Raw genomic sequence first — 24,529 nt, forward strand, 5'->3', positions numbered from 1 at the left:
CGAGCTGACGTTTGGGGTGGGCTCAGCACGCAAGACTCTGCTTCGCCCCAGTTTGCTCTTGCCTGGCATTCCCGTTCCCCCCAGCCGCCTGCCCTGTGCGAGGAGGCAGGAGGAAGCCGCGCTCCGGCCACCTCTCCGCGGGCAGGGTGCCCGAGCGTTGGACGGTGCCGGAACGGCAGAGGCAGAACAGCCGTGCTTTCAGCCCGCCGCTGGCAGGACGTGCTATGGGAGAGCAGAGCGGCTGCTGGAGGGCAAGAGCTTGTGGGCTGTGCCCATCCCTCGATCCCACCGCTCCTGGTGCCACCTGCCTCTTCCCTGGCTGCAGGTGGCTCTTCCCCTGGGTACAGCAGCACTGCTCTGCCTTGCCCCAAGGCTCCAGCCCGCTCTCCTGCCCGGCAGCAAGCGGGCTACAGAGGTTTTCCATAGGTGCTTTCCAGGGAGCAAGTGGGCAGGGCAGCCCTCTTGGCCACAGTGCCCTGTGGGAATGTGGGAGGAGGAGGAGGGTGATGCCTTCCTGTAGCACCGCTGCTCTGGGCAGAGGTTCGTGCATCACCTGGCAATCCCAGTTACATGGCTTTCCAGGGATGAGCTAGGAAGTGACTAGTGGGAGTCGCCAGGTCCGATGTGGAAAGGACCGTGTTTTGTCACAGCCTGGTCCGCATCCTCTCCGGACAAGCGACCATGTCCTCGGCTGCCCGGGTTTTTGTCTGCTTGCGCAGAGCAGGCGAGGCAGTTCCTGGGCATCGTCCCTGCTATCCCCCTTACGGCTCAGACAGGGCCGGCGCCCGCTTGGCCTGCAGAGCTCCCTGCCAGAGGGAAACACTGAGGTCAACATCTGGTTGGTATTCTGAGAGGTGGCTGCTGGGTCTGGTAGTGACAGTCAGAATCCCTGCACCTTGGTTTTATCCAAATTCCAAACCAGAGATTCTTTTGAGGCCCAAAGTGGGAAATGCGTTTTCTGTTACTGTGGAATTCTCACTCCTTGCTCAGCTCCCTCCCCACCTGGCAGGACTGATCTCACATCCGATGCAGTTCCTGCTTCCTCTGTCCTGGTTTCCCTGGGACTGGTGTCTGGGAGGAACCTGAGCAGGGGCATCGCCACTCGCATGTTCAAGAGCCTTTTGTGTCCCAGCGCTGTGCTGGAGTGCGGAGGGTTGTGGGTTATTTCGGGAAAGCTGGGCTTGACATACTTGGCAGACGCCAGCTGTGAATGGGTGTAGATTCAAATGAGTGTCAGATGCGATGGCAGTTTAATTAAAATAGAAATACTCTGAGGGTTTTCTGTTCCCTCCACCCTTCCCCCTCTCCGTCTTCCCACAGGAAGAGGGCCAGGATTGCTCCTCGCTCCGCGAAGACTCTGCTGCGCAGCCCTGCTCTGCAGAAGGCAAGGAGCAGGAGGGCCGTGCTGGGAGCTCGGTCCAGACCCTCCAAGGCCCCCGTTTACCCACTCGTCTCCCCACCACTCTGCTCCCAGACTCCCCGCAGCCCTCGGCCCACACTGCACCGACATCTTGGCCAGTCCTGGCGGCTCTCTGTGCCCCTTCAGGCTCCGCACGGATGCGGAGCGGGCTGGCCCCAATCCCGTTTCACCGGGAAGGCTGCGAACTTGCTGAAAAGGCACAGAGGGGGCTTCGAGGTGCTTTTCAAGTTGTTCTTCCAAGAGCTGAAGGGAGCCTTGTTGCCTGACAAACGGGCAGGGCTGCTGCTCTGGGGCAGCGGGATGCCGGTCACGCGCGGGGCGGTCACGGACTGTAAGGCAGAAGGGGGAAAGAACAAAACGTTCCCTTACTATACCTCTATTCATCAGTACTTTGGTGGGTTGGAGACTGAGACTCATCCATAGTGGGTGAGTTGTCTGTTGCTTCTCTGAACAAAGGAGAGCAAAAAAAGGAGGAAAGAGGAGAGAGGAAATGTTAAAGAAAAGAAGTGACACAGACATTGTTACGAGCTTATTAATGCAGTGGGAAACAAGTCAATGAATCATCCTCAGAAAAAGTTAGTGACACAAAAAGAGGTTGGAGTGAACTGTCCATCTTTTGAGCCGTGCTGGGAGGGCGCCGCCCGCTCCTGGGGTTCGGGGTGTGCGCCTTAAGGCAAACGTTACCGGCGTTCATAGCTATGCCCTGGGCATTGTGCTCGGGCATGACGTTACGCGCGACTTCCTCTCTAACTCCGTTTGCACTGGTGGTTGGTGCGGGGCCTGAGCTACCAATCTACGTAACTTCACTTGCACCAGCTGAGAACCGACGCATTTTTGCTATGAGAGACAGCGCAGGAGGGTCCTGAATGGAAAAATAAGAACAGTCGGGCTTTTTCAAACAGATTTCTCAGCTGGCTGCGCAGCAGTTTTACTTCTGATCATCACGGAGATACTTAGAGGAATCGGGATGGAGACTCAGATGTGAGTCTAGACTCTAACCCTTACTCATGGAAATTTCAGTGTACGGTAACGACAGCTCCATTTTGCCTTGTGATCCCTTGACTTTCGTAAAATGGGACCAGGAAAATTCTCCTCTTCTAAAGCTGGAGGCACATGCAGAGACCGTGTCAGGCTGGATGTCAAATGTGTGCATTTAAAACTCAAGGTGGGCCTAAGGGGGTTGTGGTTATCCTCATCTCCATTTTAAGGTGCAGTCACAAACAGTGCTGGAGTAAAACCGGAGGTCAAACGTGGTCACAGGTGACCAGAGGGAATTAAAGAGCACGAGATTTTCCAGTGGCTGCACAGTGGAATGTTTGCAAAGTTAGCGGTCCCAATTCACCACTCAGGGGATTGTCTCTGTTTTCCTGCTCCAGGGCCTGCAGTATTTTGAGGACTGTAGTCTGAAAGTTTCTAGGTGAACTCACCCAACTCAATTTAGACGCAAAGCTCTGGGATGCGCCGAGTTAGACAGGATCTGGAAATTATCTTTACTTCAGATGGCAGGACAGAATTACAGGAGATTGCTAGAGAATACCCACAGGAGCTTGCAAAAGGCTTTCCGTTTACTCCTGGCACTCCCTGCCTCACGAAGAGGTGCCGAAGAACCCAGTATTTACGTGAGCAGTGGCTACCTGCAGGCAGTGACTCACTCAGGCTGTGGCGAGGCACGTTAGGTTAGTGGTAGCTGAAGAAAGATGCACTTGACGGTCACTAGGACACACGGCTAGGGAAGACCTCGCAGGAGAAGGTGGTTGCTGCACACACGGATATGACAGGCACCTGCCCTTGCCTTCACAACACAGACCTTGGTCTGGAGAGCCAGCGTGGTGGCTGCAAAGATCAGCTACTTGGAGGTGTGGAAAACTGAAGGAAGGAGGCTGTCCAAGCAGGAAGAACCTGCAAGGCCGCTTTCCCTGCGGCCCCAGCACTGCTTGGAGCAGTGCTGCTGGGTGGGCATCTTGGTCAGCCTCAACTACAGCACCGCCGTCACGACAGCCCCGGAGGGGAGGCTATGGAGCACCTGGAAAATGCTCCCCATCCCTGTGCTCTGCCTTTGCTCGTGTGTGTGTAGGTTGTTCTCGGCGCTGAGGTGCTCTACCCCGACGCCACAGACACTCACCCAGTCTGCCACGCGAGAAGGTGGTGGGGGCTGCCCGGCGGCGTGGCTGCCAGCTCACTCGACGGTGTCGAACTCCTCTGGCTGTGAGGTAAGGCAGCTGGAAAACAACCGGAGGTGGGAAAAACAAGCGGTGAGGTCAGGGGTCAGGGTGGTTCACAAGCATCAGCTGGTCAGAGCAGCAAAAACATGTCTGGCTGCGAGTAAACACAGCCTGGCAGTCAGACCTCATCCTGTTCCTGGATAGCTATGCCAGAACATGGCACGGGAGCAGCCGGCCTGGTGCTGATGCTGCTGCGAGTCATGAGCTGAATCTGTCCTCGACTCTGTGGGAATGCTTTGAGTCAGTCCGGCCTGCAGCTGAATACAAGCACCCGGACTCTCCTGAGCCTGCCTGGGAAACGCCACGCTCCTCCCAGCACGAAACCATGGGATGCAGCAGCCTTATTGCACCTTCCAGTACCTGAAGGGGCTACAAGGAAGTTGGGGGGGACTTTTTACAAGAGCCTGTAGTGACAGGACAAGGGGTAACGGGTTTAAATTGAAAGTGGGGAGGTTCAGATTAGATATCAGGAAGAAGTTCTTCCCAGAGAGGACGGTGAGGCACTGGAGCAGGTTGCCCAGAGAAGCTGTGGATGCCCCATCCCTGGAAGTGTTCAAGGCCAGGCTGGATGAGGCTTTGAACAACCTGGTCTAGTGGAAGGTGTCCCTGCCCATGGCAGGGGGTTGGAAGTGGGTGATCTTTAAGGTCCCTTCCAACCAAACCCATTCCATGACTCTATAGAGCTGATCAGCTTTGCCTGGATGGGCAGGGCCTGACTGCACATCTCCATGGGACCTGAAGTGGAGGACCATCTGCCTCCCAGGCTCAGCCTCCCGCTTCCAGGTGTAGTGGGAGATGCTCCACGTCCCTGGGAGTCCCTGGGGCTGGCAGTGGCAAGAGTCTAGACAAGGACACTGCTTCACGGGCAGCGGAGGAAGACAACTCTGAAGATTTGGAAAGCTACAGTGACGTTTCTCTGCTCTGCTGACCCTAGTGCCACGGCACCGGGGGAAGGCTTGTCTGACTTCGGTGAAGGGAGAAGCAAGCAGAACCAAAAATGTACCATTGGCAGTGGTTCTTGGGGGAGATTCCCGGTGAGGGTCTAGCTAAGAAATTCCTTCGACTGTTCTTTCCTCCTCCTCAAGTCCATACAGAGCTGACCCTCCAAATTTAATATATGCCTGGAATGATATTTAATATAATCCTGTCGGAAGGACAGTGGGAAGTCCACAGACCTATCAGCTAGGGCTAATCAGCTGCAACGATGGCTGTTTCTACCTGGCATCCCCTCTATGCTGCTGAATTCTTTAGCTTCTGCCAAATGGCACTGGAAAAGAAAAGCAAATTTCAATCTGCTCCTTGGAGCTGATGGCTCCCAAGGTCAGTATCCTCCCACAGCTGTAACTGGGAGCTGACTGCTGCCGACTGGTCGCGAAAGCCGTGATTACTGACCACATTTCCCACTGCTGCCCAGGTATCACACCGAGATTTAAGGACCCAGCTCGGGGAGAGAACAGTTTGAGTGACAGGGGTTTTATGTGCTCTCCCCCAGCCCCAGATTACCTAACTGAACTGGTGGTTTCCGAAGCTAAGCAAGGCAAAGCTTCCCAGTGTTCAAGCATTTTCTGTTGATGGAAGAGAAATGCCCATTAATTAAAAGGGGGAAGGCAGATTTTCAAAGGGAGGGACAGAACGGTTCCAGCAGCTACTTGATTGTGCCTTGCTGCACTTCTGGGGTCCTACAAGCATTGGCATCACGTGTAAATAACCTCTTATAGCAGAATCATAGAATCACACAATGGTTGGGGTCAGAAGGGACCTTAAAGACCATGCAGTTCCACCCCCCCTGCCATGGGCAGGGACACCTTCCACTAGACCAGGTTGCACAAGGCCTCATCCAGCCTGGCCTTGAACACTTCCAGGGATGGGGCATCCACAGCTTCTCTGGGCAACCTGTTCCAGTGCCTCACCACCCTCTCTGTAAAGAACTTCTTCCTGATATCTAATCTAAACCTCCCCACTTTCAATTTAAACCCGTTACCCCTTGTCCTGTCACTACAGGCCCTTGTAAAAAGTCCCCCCAGCTTCCTCGTAGGCCCCCTTCTTCTTGGGCAGCTGCTGTGGCCCACGAGGAGCCTGGTGTGGATCCACCCCTTCTGGCTCCGGCAGCGAGTACAGAGCCCTGCTGGTGTCAGCGATCAGTCAGCACGGGTGGGTGACGCACTGCTCTGCGCAGGGGGGCCATGAGGGCCTGCGGGGAGCGAGGCTGGGGCGAGGGTGTCCCCCACGCTGAGACTGAGGCATGTGGAAGGCTGGGAATGGGACGGTGCAAACACCCATTAACCAGCAAGCCCATCCATCTGGGGCTGGATTCAGGTTTTTAGCGTGTCCTTGAGGTACCCAAAGTGGCTTGTCCAGTGGTGACTGACGGCCAGTAAATATTTAACGACTGTTTCATAACACGTAGTGGCCTCCTCAGTTTAATGAATTTGCCTGTTTTCTTAGTTTAATATTAACAGCACAGAAGAGTGTGAAGCTCTGTACATGACAGAGAGGCAGAATACTGCACTTAAGCGCTCTGAATTTCAGGATATTATCAGCAGAGCTACTGGAGCGGCATGGGAAAACCAGATCTCAGCAGTGCACAAAGATGTCATCGCTCAGACATTTTCACGGGGGGTGGAGGGGCCAGGATGCTCCCCACTTAACCTTTCTCACGCTTTTGGTGTTTCACTGAGGACGTGCATTCTCCTAGTCTGTGCTGAGCCCCTGCTTGCTCCATCATTCCCTTCGCCATGACTAAGAGAACCCCTGTGGTTTCTCCACGTCCAGCCCCTGGTGCCAGTGCCCAAAACCCACCACACTGTGAGGACAGACCTGGCAACAGCAGGGCTTCAGGCCCTCCCTGGCTTTTGAGCCCATCATTGCAAAGCGATGCTTTCCATCGACACAATTCTCCCCCGATGAGTGTGTTGGCGAAGGTTTGCCCCCCCTGTGTTACGCCTACAGGTTGGTGAGCCACGTGTGAAGCCAGATGACGTGCCACAGTCTGGCACTGCTCTTCAGCCGGGGTGTAATGCCTGGCATGAACCCGGGCTCTGTGAAGCCCCCGTCCCTCCTGCCCCTTTGCCCGGGCCCAGCTCTCACCTGACGTCGCTTTACACATCTGAGGCATTCTCGTGACCCGGCTGTGCGCCACAAAGGTGCTTTGCGAAGATGTGCTGTACTGGGAGCTGCTGTCCGAGGAAGTGGAGCTCGTGTGCGAGAGGCGGCTGTGCTCCTTGTGGGAGGCCGTGGACCGCTGGTACCAGAGTCGCAGCTCATCTGACACGGCAGTCCTACCCGAGCCTTTCTCGTGGCCCTCCCTGCCCAGAGATGGAGTCCTTATGATTTGGGAGCGGGAGGGGGTGAGCCTGACGGAGTCCACTTCGTCCCCATGCCAGTTCTCCTTAAACATCCCCCCCGCCGTGTAGGAGTTGGAGGTTTTGAATTGTGCTTTCACGCTGTAGTGTCCCTCCTGGTCGTTCTCCAGGCTCCGCACCACCACGGGTGTGGAGCTGCCCTCGATGTACAGGGGATATTCTTTGATCCTGTACTGGGAGGAGGGTTGGCTCTGGCTGTGCAGGTAGACGCGGTGGTGCCCCGTCCCGTTCCTCGCAGCCAGGTTGGGCATACTCCCTGAATTGGAAGAGACCAAGTTGCCCGCCGATTTGTGCCTTTGCCTCTGCCGCTCTCTGGCTTTCGACGGGGAATCCTCTGCCAGGGTGGAGTAGTTGGGGTTCATCTGAGCGGGGTAGTAGTGCTCAGAGCTGGAATGGCTGGTGCAGGAAGAGCAGTCATCCATGGGGTCAGAGCCGTTACTGCTACGAGTCCTTGGGGTGTAGAAATCGGGGCTCCCTGTCTCATTTTCTGAGCCGAGGAGCTTGCCTTGCGACTCCAAACTGGAGCTCCGGTGTCTAAAGTGCTGAGCTAAGCTGTGCAGTCTGGTTGGGCTGATGTCGACTGACCTGCAGGTACCAGGAAAAAAATCCAGGCTGGTAAGTCAACAGGACAAAGCACTCCCCATCCCCTTGGGCACACAAGGCCAGCTTCACAGGAATCTGCGGGTACTGAACACCCGCACCCTCCAGCACTGCGTGGGGCTGCTGGCTGCAGAGCATCCTGCTGCAGAGTTTGGGGCGACTACTCCTATTCCTGATCCTCTCCAGCCTCCTTGGTGGTGGCATTGAGTCTGCTACACCACACGGGACGTAAACTCTTGCCCAGCCCGATTCCTCTGTGCCTTGTCACTCTGGGAAAGTCCCAGTGTGAAGGGAAAAATCTGGGGACCCCAAGCCACGGTTTTGCTGGCGGCAGAGCTGTTTGAATCAGCACACTCCCTGTGCTAACAGGTTCACCTCGCTCCAGCTCTGCAAATCCCGAGACCCAAAGGTGGTGGGATTCCTTTTCATGTGCCCTGCCCAGGTACAATCTCCCTGGTGTGAGACAGACAGACTGCCCACACTTAGCCCAGAATGCAGCGATTTCTTCACTGGCCTGTGAAAGCGCCACCTCTGCCGAGCAGTTGGGCTTTACCAGGGCCCAGCCCTGGGTAGCTCGCGTAGGACCGGCAGCAGGTAACAGCCCTCCAGGCAACCACCCCGAATCGCACATTTTCAAGGCTCAGTACACAGCCAAGTCTGGGTGGCCTCTATTCACCCCGGCTGTTTGGAGAGCCTCAGTCATCCGAAAAATGCATCCGTTCGAGGAGCAGGAATCCCCCGCGACGCGTCAGACACCCGCGGGATGGCCGGCCAAGGCCAGGGCGTGCAGGTCGTGAATAAGCCATGGACTGAGCAATGACTTCAAACACCCAAACAGCCCCTGCCCAGTCAAGGCCACTTCTCAAGCCCTGTGCCAGGCTTGTTTCTCACGCAGCTCGGCTCCAGTGTTAACAAACATTGCACTGTGGAAAGGTACTCTCAGCCAAAAACTTGTTATGCACTTAACCCAGAGCCTTAATTCCTTGTACCGTGTTGGCACGACTCTTGGTTTATGCCGAGCTAAATGATGTTAGCACTACCCCTTGGGGCCAGGTACCTAACAGCACGCAGCACTGCTTCCTGCAGTGCCCACGGCGTTTGCCACGAGAGCAAAACAGCAATGAGGCTGAACAGTTTGTAGCAATCCTGGAGTCAAATTGGGCCACATCAAATCACCTCCCTTACACACTTCAGCTCTTTTCCTCTGTCAACCCTGGGCTTATTCCGCTGCACCTGGATCCTCGGGTGGATTGCTTTAATCGGGCTCGCTCTCCATGTAAGGTCACACGTGAGCAAACGTTTTATCTGTGAGACAGAACTGACAATACCCAATGTTTTGTATCAGACAGGGTTTGTAGTGCCTATAAACAGTCCCTGAGGTGGAAGGTCCCATGGAAGAAAAGCTTGATTACTTTGAGAGGGAGATGAGGGGCAGAGTCACATGTCTGAAGTGATGTCAGGATCTCAGCACAGGAGAGATTCCCTACTGGCATGAGTACTTGAGCCTCTGATCGAATAGGACTGGTTTGTGTCCCTTCCTGAACTGGGAATTAATTAGTACCCTGGGGGAAGGATAAAGCAAGGAGTATTTATTTCAGGGTAAGCCAGGTGAGACCGGAGCCAGGAAGACTTACCGTGTGGAGTGGACGTAGTGCGGACTGCGTACCCGTAGATCCGGCGTCGACGGCATGCTGGACTGGGAGTTCCAGTGGGGAAGGCTCCGGATGGGGCTGTTCTGCAGCGAGCTGCTCCCTCCCGCCTCAGCACAGCTCCCAGTGCTGGGGAAACGCTTGTGACTGCTGCAGAGCAAACACCCTGGTTCAGTTCCCAGGCAGGAATTTGGGGAAGGGGCTCCCACGCCTCTTTTCCAGATCTCAGGCATGTGCCTGTGATCTCATGGGGGGTGAGCGGGATGCTGCTGCTGCTCTGAGCTGTGTCCCAGAGCTTGGGCTTCTGCAGCAGGTGGAGGTCCAGGCCAAGCCCTGTCACGACCCTCAGATGATCCACCATCCTCCCTTTCCAGGTGTTTTTTAAAAGAACCCTGAGATGCCGAGCAGCAGTCCTGTGGCTGCAGCCCGTTTTATGACATATCTACTGGCCAAAACACCTAAAAAGTCTCCTTTTGGTAAGGGATGGCTTTGTAAATTCTGAAAGGGCTCACATCTGACCCTCCTCAAAGCAGAGGGAGCTCTGTGACGGAGCGTCAAGAAGGCGGGCTCACCTGGAATGACTGTGTGAGGAGCGTTTCTTGACCTTCTCATAGGGTTCATCCAAGGATGACTCGCTCCACATCTTGGGTTTGATGGGCGACTTGTCATAGTCGTTGCGGTGGTAATGCATCTGGCGGAGGCCTTCCAGCGACTGCGGAGGGGGAGGCCTGTTGTGCAAGGGTGGCCGGGGAGGGAGTCCTTTGTGTGGGGACTGGAGAGGGGATATTGTGCTGGTGACCTGAGAATCCTCTGTGAAGAGAAGAAAGGAGAGAGGTGAAGGCTGTGCGATAACCTCCAATGGCAGTACAACTCTGGGGGACACCATCCCACCTCCTGCTTCCTTATGCCGCTTACCCTGGCTGCGTTCAGGAGCAACCTGAAGACCCAACTTCCAGAAATGTGCTGGCTGACATTCCCATTTTGGGAAGGAATGGGCAGCAAGAGTGTGTGATGCATTAAACCAATTGAAACCCTAAGAGAAAATCAGGGGGCATTCTGGGACTGTCTTCTGAAAGAATTCAGAGCAGTGACCACAGCCATACTCATTGCTCCAGGCCTGATGTCTGACTACAAGTCAGAGCAAACTGCTCTCAGTCCCGAGCGGTTTTGGTACTGGCCATTTTGGGTCAATTATTACACAGGGCAGTGTAATAATCCTGACACACCATTCTGAGTGTCAGGAATTCACACATCCTTCCCTGTTTCCTTCCTACCCTCTAGAATTTATAGCAGCCAACATACCATCCTCGAGAACAAGGGCATCCGAGAGGGAGCTGTCTTCACTGGCAATATTTCCTTCTGAAGGGAAGAAAATATAAAGATGGTGAGAGGGTGCCAAGAGTTGCAGCGACTGAGTGCTGAACAGCACCATGATCTTTGTCCACTGAGTCTTAGCCTTAAGCAGTCACCCACACCTTCCTCCTCTTGCAGCTGAGAGGCAAGATCCTATAAGCAACGGGCTCAGCCCACTCTCAAGTCTCGGAGGACAGAGCTGCAGGCCAGGTCTCTCACTAGCAGACTGCCTTTCAAGGAGCTGCGAACCCTTTTCAATTAATGGGGATTAAGAGTGAGTCAGAATGGAGACCCCAGATCCCCAGAGGATGCAAAATGGCATGGTTCCATGAGCAAGACTTATATCTTGGGCCTCAAGGACTCTAGGTTTGATCCCTGCCTTCTTAAAATAATCATCCTGTTGCTAACTAAAGGCCCACACTAGGTACCAGTTTTGAGTAATTCAGGGAAACGCTTTCTGAGCATCCTCTGTAGCGGCAGAAGCTCCCACGGCCTTGGCATGCACACGTCTGAGCTGCCTCCCCCATCCCAAGTCCTCACAGCTGTCTGTTATCCCTGACTGCGGTGCAACTTGGTAACCAGCTCACAAACACAGCAGCTCTAATCTCAGTTCCTGCTACAAAGGCACAGGGAAAGCTCTGCAAGTCAAAGGGAAAGGGCAAAATCAGCAAGGGAGAAAGAACCACAGCAGAAAGTTAATGGATTTCATGAAAAACCAATCAACAACCCAGTAAACCGTAAAGCGCCCTGAGAATTACATTGTGAAGAAAAGAAAAAGAAAAAAAGCATGTGAACGCAGCAACGCCGCTGCTACCACTTTGATTTTACAGATGCCTTTCAGCTAGAGAGCTCACCCCAATCTGCTAACACTAATTACATTTGTACAGCACTGCTCCGGAGGAGACGTTACCAGAGCGATCTCAGAGGTGAGCAAAGGAGTCACAGTCTGCTTTCCTGACACTCTTACAACCTACAGCGCGATGCTGGCTCTCGCGCCGTGAACCAGCACATCCCTCGTGCACGGTACGTAGCCCAGGCACCCGTCTGACTGCGCTGCTACGACACAGGACAACCCAAGTGCCAGCACCCGCAGGGTCAGAGCGGGGAGAGAGAGCAGGGAGGGGAAATCGGTGCCTCCAGCCACGAGTTCAAGGCAAGGACTTTGCTCCCTGCCCTCCACAGACCCTTTGGCGATGCCGAAGTGGGTGCTGAGCCCCACTTACCATCTATGATCAGGGAGGCTCTCTGGGTTGGCTTCTTTCCAGACTTGATGCGATACTCATTGATGGCGTTTTCGATCTCCTGCAGCTTCTTCAGTGCATTCAGGTAGGATGTCTTCCTCTGTTTCTTCAGCTTTTTGCTGACGTTTGGGTCGCTCGCCAGGCGCCGGGCAGCTTCCGTGATCTGGGACTGAATGGCAAACTCCCTCTCCAGGCGCTCCAGCTCTGCCTCCTGGGGAAAGGCAAGCGGATTCTGGCTACCACCAAACTCTCCTGGAACAGCTAGGGGGAAGCTCCCCCTGAACCAGGCCAGTGGCCTCCAACCAAGGCTCCCCATCAGCAAAGCAGCCACCATCGCATCATCGCAGTGCCTTGAGGATACCCATCGCACCTTCAGCTGCTCCCACCAGTGCCCCGGAGCACGGCTGGTGGAAGGGATGACCCATACATGAGGACGCGTGTGCTCCAGCCCTAACCCTGCTGTGCTCCTCTGCTTTACATGCAGTTCCGTATGGTGCTCTACTGCTGACAGATCCAGCCTTTTACACCCAACACCTGCCTCCCACCCGCTCCTTCTCCCCGTCTCCTACCTCCATATTTGAGCCCCCTTTGATACCAGTGCGACGTATGGATGCACAGCTACAGCTTTAACCTTTGTGACAGGTTTGCTTGGCACCCACCGAACTCTTTGGGGTAAAAAAGCCAAAGATGGGCTAATTCCTCCCTGGTGTATGGCCGTCAAAATCCAGGGGAGAATATGAGCTGAAGGAATTATGGGCTGCTGCAACTGATTGCATCAGGAAATTGTCTCCTCGAGTTACAAGTCAGGAGGGGGATTGCAGAGTGAGCGTGTGTAACAGCAAGCTTTCTGTATGCCAAGAAGTGCTAGCGTCTCCAAATTAGCTTTTGCAGGGCCTCTGCAGAGTTTTTAAATGCAACCAGGTGTACCCTGGAAGCTACCTACTGGGTTTTAGTTATGCTCCCAAGACAAGGGCCAATTTATGCCAACGCAGAAGCTGATACAGAGCCTCCTGGTCTGCACTGGGACCTCCGGCTGTGAGCTTCATCGCTAATCTGCAATGGATCTGGCTACCTCCCCCAGCTCCGTGGAGTTTTTGGTGTCAGTCTGCTAGAAAAGAGAATGCAGTACATTGCAAATTAGGGAGAAAAATGCCAGGCTTTTTTTTTTTTTTTATACTTCTAGTGAATGGTGGGAGTTTGGATTGCAAGCACTGACAGCCACATATTCACGGAGATCCCCATTACGCAAATTCATGCTCTTTGTCTAGCAGCAGTGTATGCTGCAAGAGTTGATGCTGTGGGAATTAATCAGACCAAAGCCATTCTCTGAAATTTTTATTCCGGGCTTCTGACTTAAAAAAAAAAAAAATCCCTTTGCTGTCAGTGGTGAGTCAGCATTGCCTCAAATCTGTAATTACAATTTCTCTCACTTTACTAAAGGCTGAACTCATCCCCCATCTTGTTAACAGATCCCTTTTTGCTTTCAAGAGTTTATAAGCTCTATCAGCACCACAACTTATTAAAAGTCAATTTTACACTACAGAGTTTTAAGGCCTGGAACCTGGTTCACTGCCTTCTGGCAAAATCCTTCCTAGAGTCAGGAATTACGGACCCCATAGAGGCAATTACCAAAAAATACCATAGGACCCTTGCCTGCAAGTCCTGCTCTGACAAAGCTCTTAGTAAAGGTGCGGGCTGTCATTTCAGACCTTCACAGATTCAGTTCTAAATAATTCAGTGTATCTTGGAAAAAACCATTAATTTTCCTCCTGGCCACAACTGTCTCTTTTCTTCCACTGAGGCCCCTATAAATAAAGCCTCAGAAAATGAGGGCTATGCCTTCAGATGGAAGGGCCTTGCTTCAGGTCCTTGTCACAGTGGTAACATCAGCCCTGGATTTACGTAACCGAGGGATAACTTCACCTTTTGTTTTAAACTGAGTTTCTAGTGTTTGCACTTGCTGAGAAACACATGAAAATCATCGCCGGCCTCTCTAAATGCCCTCAAACTGGCAGGCAAATAAACACAGCTCAACATCATTCTTCTAGAACAGAAATTTATGGTTTTCAACACAGTCTTAAAGTTTGACAGATGAAAAGGGAGGTAGAGAAAAGCTGAGTCAGTGTGTTTGGATTGCTGATGCCAAAAGGCAGCATGCCTGCAATGGGGAGGAGCAGCTGTACCTTCATGCTCTCTCCACCTAACCCTGCCACTGGAGTATGGAGATTCCTCGCCCACTGGCCCCAAAACCTGCCTTGTAGCAGTAAGATCTGGGGAAGCTGGAGATCAGGTTATAAATGAGCAGCCAACGGACTGCAGGGGTTTTAGGAGTAACTCAGCTAAGCCGTGCTTCCCTTTGAAAAGCTTAATTAAATGTGCTAGTTCATGAATATTTGACTTCAGTGGAATTCCTCTCCCAGGCTCCATTGAGAACAAAACTAAAGAGCTCCAGCTGTTTATTTTTTCAGCAGAAGGAAAATGCCAACAAAACGACAAACAGTTAATTCCCTGGCTGAACTGAGCCTTAAACCGCACACAGTCACACCAGCTTCAGTCTCTCCTCTTACAAAAATAAAAAGGAAACTCAAGCCTGGAATATACACAAGTGTCTTGAGACAAATGCCTCTCCACAGACAATAGCTTTTCTGTGAATCCGGTCCCGCCTTACAGCTGCTGCAGGCCTGTTTTCACAGCCACAGTTCAGGGCACTGACCCAGCACACTGTGGGAGCAGGGGGGGAGAACAAACACTCCCTGGCAAACTTAGAAAAACATAATTCCAGCTCCCCATAGGTAGGGCCGAAGGCTTTTTTGTTTAAGGATTGGGGAGCAAAACTCTTTCATCTTGCTATTGCAGGGATAGATGGATAATTGTGATGCTTTTCTCCCTGTTAGGGGAGGCCTGAATTCGGATTGCTGCTGAAGCAGAAAGCAGTAACGACACGGGGCAGGAGCAGGGCTCAGATGGCTCAAGGGGCCCTGATGTGCTCCCGCTCCCTACTCACACACTTGGTCACTGCAGCGCTTGGACTGTCACGGTCTGGTTGGCCACCCAGGCTATTTCTGTGACTTCTAGCAAAGCCGGGGCTGAAGCTTGAGGGTTTCACCTTTACTCTGAGTCTGAACTAAGGCCACCAACTCTCTCGCTGCTTCCCCGTCCTGACAGATATAAACCAAAAGGTATGGTGACCAGCTACAGTCATGTAAAGCAAAAATGGCTGTAGGACTGGTGGTTGCTATGTGATGTAGCTGGACATCTCAGAGACTCGAGGTGCGGAGACAGGGCTGGAAGGGAAGGGCACAGCCTCACCTCTCCCTTAGGCAGGATTTTCTGCTCATCCAATTTAAAGGCGGTTCCTATTCTTCTCCTTACAATCGGCGGCTCCTCCCCAGGATCTAGGGGGTATTCTCGTGGCAGCTTTCCTGTGAGCTCCTGTAAGCAGAAAATGCTGTTAGTGATCTGGGAGATCCTGCAGCACAGCAAAGCACAACACCGCTCTGAACTGTGCCTGTAAAACAGCAGGCATTCGTTAACAACACATGTAGTTCAGCCAGCTGATAAACACACAGGAAAGCACCCAGCCCTGCGAACTCGTCCCAGGACCTGACGCGGAGGGCAGAAAACTTTCCTTAACATGTGCATGAATACAGATCTTGTGGCCTGCCCAGCATAGGTCTGTAGCTGGTGCCCATCCCTAGGGCGTCGGGGCCTGAACAGCCTGCAGCACACGGGCTTTCATCTCTGGTATAGGGTGAGCAGGGGAGAAGAGCTGCTGTCTGCTCAGCTACTTCTGAGAGGGGGGTGAGTGGACCCAGAGCCTTCACAAAGGATGCAGGTCTGTTGAGTCAGAAAGCCCCACTAGCCACAGCCATGCAGGTTATGACCCGCACAGAAAAACATTCCCACCTGATTCATGATGTGTCTGAGAGGAATGCAGGGAAAATGCTCACTAAAGACGGTGCCTGGTACCTCATCACCTGCCTGATAACACTTCATGTATCAGAGCCCCTTCCAAACCCTGGTGATGTCACGAGCAGCTTTGAAGCAATATCAGATGACGCTCTGTCAGAGCGATGGGGTCATTTGCAAAGATTTGCTCAAAATCTGAACCAAACCCCATAGAACTGAAGAATATCTGGAACACAGGAAGCAGCAAGCACCAATATTGGTGCTAATGCTGTGGGTTTTTTTTCCCGGCCTACATAATACAGCCACACACATCTGAATTGAAGGCATTCAAATGCCTACAGAAAAAGGCAGGAGCCTCACTAGGAGCACAGCCCGACTCCTTGTACTCAAAAGTCTCCCGTGAAGGACAAAAGGCTTTTGTGTTCTTCAGCATCAGCCTTGAGAGGATCCAGCTGGCAGAGTAACCTAAATCATCTGAATCCCACAGAACAGCAGCTGACCATAAAGCAAGTGCGCAGCTCCGGCCCTGCCTGCCCCGGCCTCTCTCCCCCTCCCTAACGGGGTTTTTCTTTCTACTCTTTTCAGGTCACTAGGAAACAAGGACCTGGCCTTTTCAAATCATTCCTTTGAGCAATTCCCAGCAAAGCGGGTTTGCAGCACAGTTCTGTGCCGATGTGCACAATCCCCTTTTGCGAGGGGCACTTTTGCAATGTCTCATGAGTCCCATTCCCCGTTGCCTCTCCAGCCCCGTGGGGTTATTTCAGCTTTTCTTCCGTGACGCGCTCCTTCTAGGGTGATGTGGCTCCAAGCACTGCATCAAGCCACAGATTCCTGTTCTCGTTCCCGAGGGAAACAAGGGTATTTTCTTTATAACCCCTAACTTAATATGAAGCAGGGCAGCGGGGAAAGAGATAATATGTTCTGTAAAATGCCCAAGATTGGAGCAGAACAAAATTAATGTGAGCTACCATGCTGCCTCCATAAGCTGAAAAGCATTCACAGGCACGGTCCGAAACATAATCTAAATTATTAAGTAACTGGAGTAGTGATGGCCCGAAGTAACCTGATGCCAGTGTTATGAATGGCTCTGGCCGTGCTTATTTGATTATGCCCCCACTGTTAACCCTTTTTTATCTCCTGGTTTGCTGCCTTTTCCCTCTGTTTTGGCCATTCCCATGCCAAAGCAGAAAGGACGAAGGGCAGCCTGAGAGGAAATACTTCCAGCTGCAGGCTGCTGATGGATGAGCTGTAGGGTTGCAAGACGAGGTCAGATTCCAAGTGTCCACCAACTGCCTCTCTTGGCTCATCTACAGAAAGCAGGAACACTTTCTACCAGCTCTTGAGGTGCTGACAGATGGGCTCTGGCCAGCCTTGCTGCAGCACGTTAAGGAAATATTGCTCCTTACCGCTGGCTTCATGCCCCAGCAGGAGCTTTTGCAGGCATCCCGGTTGCTCAGAGCGCTTGAGGCTGCACCGCAGACAGGGCTGAGGTTAAAGCCAAGGCACTGGGCTCTGAGGGCCAGCAGCTATGGTACAGGCACATCTTCCCCTGCGCTGCCGCAGTCAGGCGGTGTTAGCTGAGGGTCTCCAGGGCACGTAGAGCCCTCCAGACCTTGTCCACCAGCCCCCGAAGAGTGTGTGACTGCTTCTTGTAGATGATCTTGGCTTTGTACACGACAGACTTACGGGACTGGATCTGGTCCTGTGACCTTTATCAGCACACGTTGTTTGCTGAAGTCAACCAGGACTTGCCAGGTGGGAAAGGATTGCTTGTGTGGAGTAAAAGATGGGAACTGGGGCAGCAGAGATTCCGAAGTATTTATTTTCCATTCTTCTCCATTCTTCATGGAGAGGGTGGTGAGGCACTGGGACAGGTTGCCCAGAGAAGCTGTGGATGCCCCATCCCTGGAAGTGTTCAAGGCCAGGCTGGATGAGGCTTTGAGCAACCTGGTCTAGTGGAAGGTGTCCCTGCCCATGGCAGGGGGGTTGGAACTAGATGATCTTTAAGGTCCCTTCCAACCCAAACTATTCTATGATTCTATGATTCCACAATTTATTCTTGTTGGCGATAAAACTATAGACTAACTGAAAGTGCAACGAGAGCTGAGTCAGTGCCTTATTTCTCCCATTTTTGTCAAAGGTGAGATACACACTGTCTGCAGCCAGCTTCCTGTTGTGTTACACATAGCGATTTGTTGTTAAATTCTGATTTTCAGACCTGGTAAACAAAGGAGAATCGCTGAACGACCCAAGTCTATGCTACTGCTGATTTCCACAGGGTTGTGATTTCCCCAACATCACACTGATCTCTAAACTGGCCACCGTGTAGTCCAAGAATGAACTGGGAAGCAGGTGGGAAGGTTATGAGATGAGTTCCTGACATGCATTCCCTGCATGTCCTGGGATGTGACCACAGTGGTTCCTCTTCGCAAGGTCTGCCACCACACTGCCACTCCTCTCCAGCAGCACCAGAGCTTATTGGATGAAGGGAGTCTACACGGAACAGATGAGACCTTGTGTGCTGCATGTAAGAATGTGCTGGGAGAAGAAAAGCACATAAGGTCAGGCCTGCTCCAAGAAGAAATTGTATCTGGGTGGGGTTTTTTTCGCTAATGAAGTCAAAAGCATTTGAGAAGTGATTACCAGTACACAGGACAGCCTTCCTACACCATTAGGTAGCTGCATATTCCCACCAAAGTCACGAAAAAGCCTGGCTGAACACATCTAAACCACAGTTTCAAACAGCAGACGTAGATGCTGAGCACCGTCCTAGCCCCAAGCCAACTGGGTGCCCAAATGGCATGGGGTTGGGCGGAAAATGTCCTGTGACATTGCAATCTGGAGCTGAAACGGTAGGACCTTCCTGAGGCCTTTGTACAACGGGCTTTGCGAGAAGTGACAGTGGAAGGAATCGCTTCTCCTGACTCCACGCCACCTCCAAACAACAAGCATGTTATAACAGTGCAAGCAACCAAGTGTTAGAGGCTATAAAGTGTCCATTGCCTACCGCTTCTCGGAGACACAGCTTCTTCAGCTCTTCCAAGCGTTGGCGCAGTGTCTCTTCCAAAGCTTCTTGCCTGGATTTCAGTGCAGCCAGCATGTCTTTCTTGGCAGACTGAGAACTGTCTGACTCTTGGGAACCTATCAATAAACAATGATTTCACTAGGCCAGCTGACAGCAGAATACACATCTGGAGTACTTGTAATTTTACCAAAGCCTGGACGCAGCCCTTCCAAAAACGACATGAAGCAGGTGTTACCCAGTCATGTTTGTTTACGGCAGATTCTTAATGTTTAAGCTAACAGAGATTGGACAGTGGGGCACACAAAGACATCTGTAATAATTATCCAGAAGAATAAAAGCAACAAAATTATTAATGTAAAAATCCTAGAGAAAAGAAGACATTCCATTCCCATGAAAGTTCCAAATGGCAAACAACAGTACAGTTTATGAAGCCCTGGAGATGCATTTTTTTTGGAAATTAAGCCTAGGAGAAACCATTTGACAATACAGCTTACTTCTTAAGAACTGCAATTATCCTAGTAGCAAACATCTAATTCAATCCACTTACAGTGCCTGTTTTATGAAGAAATGTAATGGAACAAAATTACCTAGCACGATTCCTGTAAAACACAGCAAAACGACAGTAACCCATAGGTCCTTCTGGGACAGTAGCTGTTTCTTGTGAAGATGTAGGTCAAGATATTTAAACTGGACGTCCAAATGGCTTGACCTTTCAAGTGGCAATTACACAGCAACTTCCACTGAAGCAAGTCCACGTATTAAGTCAGACACTGTTGCTCAGATGTCATGGCAGCATTTGTAACTTCGGCTCTTTAGGGGAACGTATTGACAGGGTTCCTGATTTTAACTGGGTTTGGGGTAGTGACTCCATGGCTATCCAAGGTCTAGCATCTCAAAAAAGGGGCAACATTGGTTGCATCCGGTTTTGGGTCCTCAACTTGAGCAGCTGATTTTTCAGGGTGTGCCTAGCATCTGCCCTCTCTACTCCACCTCTGAGCTGAGGGATGAGTTTATAGTGAAGTCACTGCTTCTCTCTGACCCCCTTGCCTGCGTAAGCCAATGATCCTTTCATCACAGAGTTTGGATATGAAGGTCACGGCCACACGGTGAGATGAAAACCAAGCACAAGAAGGGGTAAGCACCATCTCTACACGTTTTTCAATCATATCACTGGCTGTTGAGCAGCTACAGCTGTGACTTGGAAGGTAAATGGGGTTTTCTGTGCACTTGTAGGATGGGAGTGAGGGGGGGGCTTATTGATACATTTGGAGTTTGGACTCCAGGAGTACAGTGAAGACACTCAGCCCAAGAAGGCTGAAAACAGCGCTGCCATTTCACAGAGCTCTGGAAGGAACCTGGCAACAACTCTTGGTTTTGGCAGCAAAACAGAGCGAATTCCGCGCTTTCAGCTTCATCTTTCATTGCTACTATTCTAGCATACCGTTAAAGCTGAACTGAAAGAGCACTGAGGCAACCCATGCCATGAAAGAGTTCTTCCTTGGCCCAGGGGGGAGCAAAGAATCTCACAGATCTTTTCCACCACTATTTTCTGCAGTTTTCATACAAGAAGACAGCTGGCACTTATTCTGTGAAGCACCACCCCCCTTTGTTACCCCTTTTATTGGGCTGTTCTGGAGTGGGGGAGGTGGGAAATGGCACTCTAAAGGTCAGCCAGGTTGAGCATCATCAGACGAAGGAGGACAATCTCATGGTGAGATGATTGTTTTGTTGCTGTCGTCATCCTCATTTCATTTGGGTTTGCCCTCACAGAGCGACAAAACTCAATTCTGCAAACACATCTGTGCTGCAAGAACCTGACGAGATCTTCTAGAGGAGCCGTGTATCGGCACTGGCAGGGAAAGCCCTCTCTAGCATTTTGTAATTCTTCGTAGTAACCAGGGTGAGCAGTTACCAACAAAAGCTGAACTGCTGAATTTCTTCCCCGAATTGCCAACAAACTGCCGAGTCCTGGTAAAAAACTGCTCATGATTCCAGCAGATGTTTCTACCTTTTTCTTTTAGGTCAACATGAACGACCTACGTTTTCCTTTCAACTGCTCTTCCCCTCTCTGCTCCCTACCTCCAACACCAGCCTCAGATTTATTTTTAAAAGCTCTTTGTTTTTGCACCGCGGGTCACCACAGCAGCTACAGAGATGCTGGAACATTTAAGACCATATGAATAGCCTACACCCTGGCCAGATGCCCGCGCTCATCTGGGGTGTGCCGACAAGAAGGAAACAAACAGCTTCTGGCTGAGCTGGTACGGACCCAAATCAAGCACAGACAGCTCACGGCGTTTGCCCCGGCTGCGCTCACCCCGCGTGAGAGCCACGCAGCCTCCACACTGATGTGGCTGGTGGCAGCGTCCACTGGGTGCATGTTTTGCCACCTTTTTCACCCCTCCCAGAAAGCAAAGAAACTGGGGGAGATCTGGAAGCAGGCTGTCACATTCTGAGTCAAGCAACGGGATTACTGCTGAAACCAAAATCAACCACTCCTGGCCCTAACGCACCATCAAACAAACCTTTTCCAAGTGTCTTTGTATCACAAACTCTTCCACCGCAGCGAGGGTTCAAAGGCTACAGGACAGGGCACTCAGGTCATGGCTTGTGATGCTCAGCCTGACCATACCTGACTTGGATGATCTTGGGCATACTGCAGGACTTCTTTCTTCAGACCTTCCTGACATTTCTTCTTCAGAAACTGTTCTGTTTCTATAACTGGTTTTTCTTTTTTTTTTAAAGTTAAACTATTTTGGGGTGTATTATTAGATTTTTATGGGTTGGAGTCTGCTTGTTCTCACAGGTGAAAAGCAAATGGACACTTCATCAGTCAAGAGGATCACACCAGTGTGAGATGCTTGGAAAGGAGCAGAGAACAGTGCTTTGTATTGCTGGGGTGCCTACCACTTCCATTAAAGGCTTTTTATTTATAAATATGTATTAATCCAGCCTCGAGCAAGGCTATGACCACAGACCCACCTCTAAACCCACTGGCAACTGACCCCAAAATGTCAGAACAGATCAAAAGACCATAAAAACAACCAAAGAAATAATCAAAGACCAGCTTAAACCAAACCAACCAAGCAGATACTACCTTAAATCAGCCTTACGAAATGTGATGCTCACTGAGTCACAGCTGCCCAGTGCCTTCCAAAGGGTCTCGTCAACAGAGAAAAGCAGTTCTGAAAGATCAGTCCTAACATGGGAGATTCGTACTGCGACAGGAACAGTTGACTGGGAGGCTTTCTCAGGCATTTTATCTCCCACAATTACGGCTAATTCCTAATGCAGTAAACTAGAGAAATGTTGCTGAAATATGTAATTTCCCTGCATAGCTTTTGAACCTTTCGGTGAAAGTTATTACTCAGCCTCCTTCCCATTTGCTGTGCAAAGATTTACCAAACTGCATTTTGACACACACTTCTGCAGAACCATTTGATGTCCCTAAAAGGGTTGTTAAAACACACCAGGTAGCAAGCACAGGGCCACCCCTCTGGTGGGCACCAGGAACATGCTGAATTAGGTCCCGTTTTTATAGCTGATGTTGCTGGTTTAATTTCAAAGCCAAGGAAATCGTACATGCCCTTTCCTCCTTCACACACAGGATGGGACACGGGTCAGTGACCTGACCATCCACTTCATACCCTGTTAGTTTGTGGTTACACTGCTCATCTTCCTGGCCTCTCTGGGCAATTTCTCCATCCATGGACATTGAAGAGAACATGAGCTGTGAAACAGGGGGAGAACATGGTCCTCCCTGCCCAACTCACTCCTCCAGCAGAATTCATGGCTGAGCTCCTTCACCAGTGCTAATGGGCTGGTTTCTGAGTGCTCCAATACTGGTGATGTCAGGACAGTCTTGGGGATGCTGACGGGAACATGAAGCAAGTGAGTTCCACCCCCAAAGGATCTGACCAAGGCATTGTGCTGAGCCTGAGCAGGTCTGCAGGGGCTTCTGGCAACCAGGTGTCAGCTCCAAGACAAGCTTTGTTTTAAAGCCTGTCAGTGAGTAAGACCAGCAACGTGAACGACCATTCTGAAGAGGAAAGCCCTACCAGTGACTCACTGTTTGTCCCCATTTCCTCCACCTCTTTTAGCAGAGTGAAGTCAGCTTGGAAAAGGGATAAACGAGAAGGATGAAAATACGCAGGGAGGACAGATGGGATGCTGAAGAGTGGACAGAGCCAAGGCTTGGTGCTAGCATCTGCGAGGGGAAAGGAGATGCAACAGGGTGGTGAGCAGCGGTGAGGCAAAAGCATCCAGGCATCTCTTCTCTTTCTCATTTTGTTAGTTGCCTGCTCCAGGAAAAACACATCTAAATACAGCAAATTCTTCACGCTACATCCAGCTGCTGGCTCCAGCTCACTGGCATTTGGTTGAGGTCCTCGTGGAAGGCTGTCCCCTGAGCAGGGAGGGGATGTCTCCCCACGCTTGCTCCTTGCCAGAGCCCAGGCTGACTCACCGCGCCAGGATGTCAGCGCACAACAGCCAGCAACCTCAGACAGCCGCTATCTCTCGTCTCTGCCAGACACATAGGATATCCGCGGGAGCCCAGATGGAGCTGCTCCACACAGGATGCTCAGATATCCTGTGGGCGACTCATCTTCGCCAGCCCCCGCGCTCGCGGCCGTGCTGGAGGCTGCGTGGGTGCTGTTTATCTGCTCCGACACCCTGGGGTGGTCCAGCTGGGAGATGGACCCGCTGGCTGGAGCAGCGAGGGCCGGGAACCGGCTGGCTGGGCTCTGTCATGGTATTTTCAAATGTAAACAGGCTCCTGCAGAGGAAACCTGACTGCTGCTGAAGGAACGGGGCTCAGGGGGCCGGAGGCTCCTCCAACACGTCTACAGAGCTGAAGCAGAGGTGCTCCTCTGCCCACTGATGAAGAAGGCAGTCTAGGGTTCAGTCCGACAGTAACCCAGCAATAACAGAGCTCCTCACTATCTAGGAGCTCTGAAGAGCCATTAGGGCACAGACTGCTTCGAAGGAAAAATCCACCTTACACCTAACTTGATTTTGTTCTGATAATTACCTCTGCTGGCTTTGATGAGGGTTCATGCTAGTGTGAAAGCAGAGCTTTTATTCATGGGAAAATCTTGCCCCAGATGTCCAGGGATGGCCCAAGGATGCTGAGCAGAAGATCTCTGAGCTAAATCCCAGCAGCCCACTGCTTTGGGGGCCCCCTTCAGGGCCCAAATGAGGACAAAAGTTAGAGTGACCTTGTAGAAATGGACTTGGAAGCATCAGGTATGAAACTTAAAACTCTGCAGTGGACACAGACTGAGATCAAGAGCCTGGGAAACACGGAGGAACTCAGGCTTTGGCCCTGAATTGCTGTGACCACGGGGAAGTCTCTGCCCTGGTATAAGACTCCATTTCCTCCTTGATGTGTCTTGAGACTGTAAGCAATGTGGGGCAGTGACTGCCTCACGCTGCACAGCAGGGTCTTGGCCAGGGTGACAGCTGGAAACAACAGATATTTCCTTGTGGTCTTGCTGCAAACCCAGGGGAGACATGCCAGCTTCGGCACGCTCCTCGTGGCACGACAGCCACTCCAGTGAGGAGGAGCAAGATAGAGCGAGGAAATGGCTACAAGTAGTTTCCAAGACAAAAGGACAGAGAATGGTAGGGAAATGTGGGCGAACAGAATTTCAGTTCTGCCCTTGTGATTTCGAGTCACTCGGGGTATTTATAGCCTGGAAATCTACTGTGGCTACTTAATCATTTGCACTTAATTGTCTCCGGCAC

General features: G+C 51.7%; 1 protein-coding gene across 1 annotated transcript in view; it reads right to left on the reverse strand.

Annotated features, from left to right (window-relative positions):
- The window catches only part of FRMD4A (FERM domain containing 4A), a gene marked incomplete at its 5' end in the record, with an annotated part of 19,134 nt that extends 237 nt beyond the window's left edge, over window positions 1–18,897 (reverse strand). Inside the window, 8 exons of the mRNA XM_010146823.1 lie at window positions 3,543–3,639; window positions 6,730–7,589; window positions 9,239–9,403; window positions 9,826–10,063; window positions 10,556–10,612; window positions 11,830–12,058; window positions 15,157–15,279; window positions 18,764–18,897. Of these exons, the coding sequence (XP_010145125.1) occupies window positions 3,543–3,639; window positions 6,730–7,589; window positions 9,239–9,403; window positions 9,826–10,063; window positions 10,556–10,612; window positions 11,830–12,058; window positions 15,157–15,279; window positions 18,764–18,897 (1,903 nt within the window). The remainder of the gene's footprint in view (window positions 1–3,542; window positions 3,640–6,729; window positions 7,590–9,238; window positions 9,404–9,825; window positions 10,064–10,555; window positions 10,613–11,829; window positions 12,059–15,156; window positions 15,280–18,763) is intronic.
- Between the last annotated feature and the right edge of the window lie 5,632 nt (window positions 18,898–24,529).

Source organism: Eurypyga helias, unplaced genomic scaffold, assembly GCF_000690775.1.
Source record: "Eurypyga helias isolate BGI_N326 unplaced genomic scaffold, ASM69077v1 scaffold27510, whole genome shotgun sequence".
NCBI classification, from domain to species: domain Eukaryota; kingdom Metazoa; phylum Chordata; class Aves; order Eurypygiformes; family Eurypygidae; genus Eurypyga; species Eurypyga helias.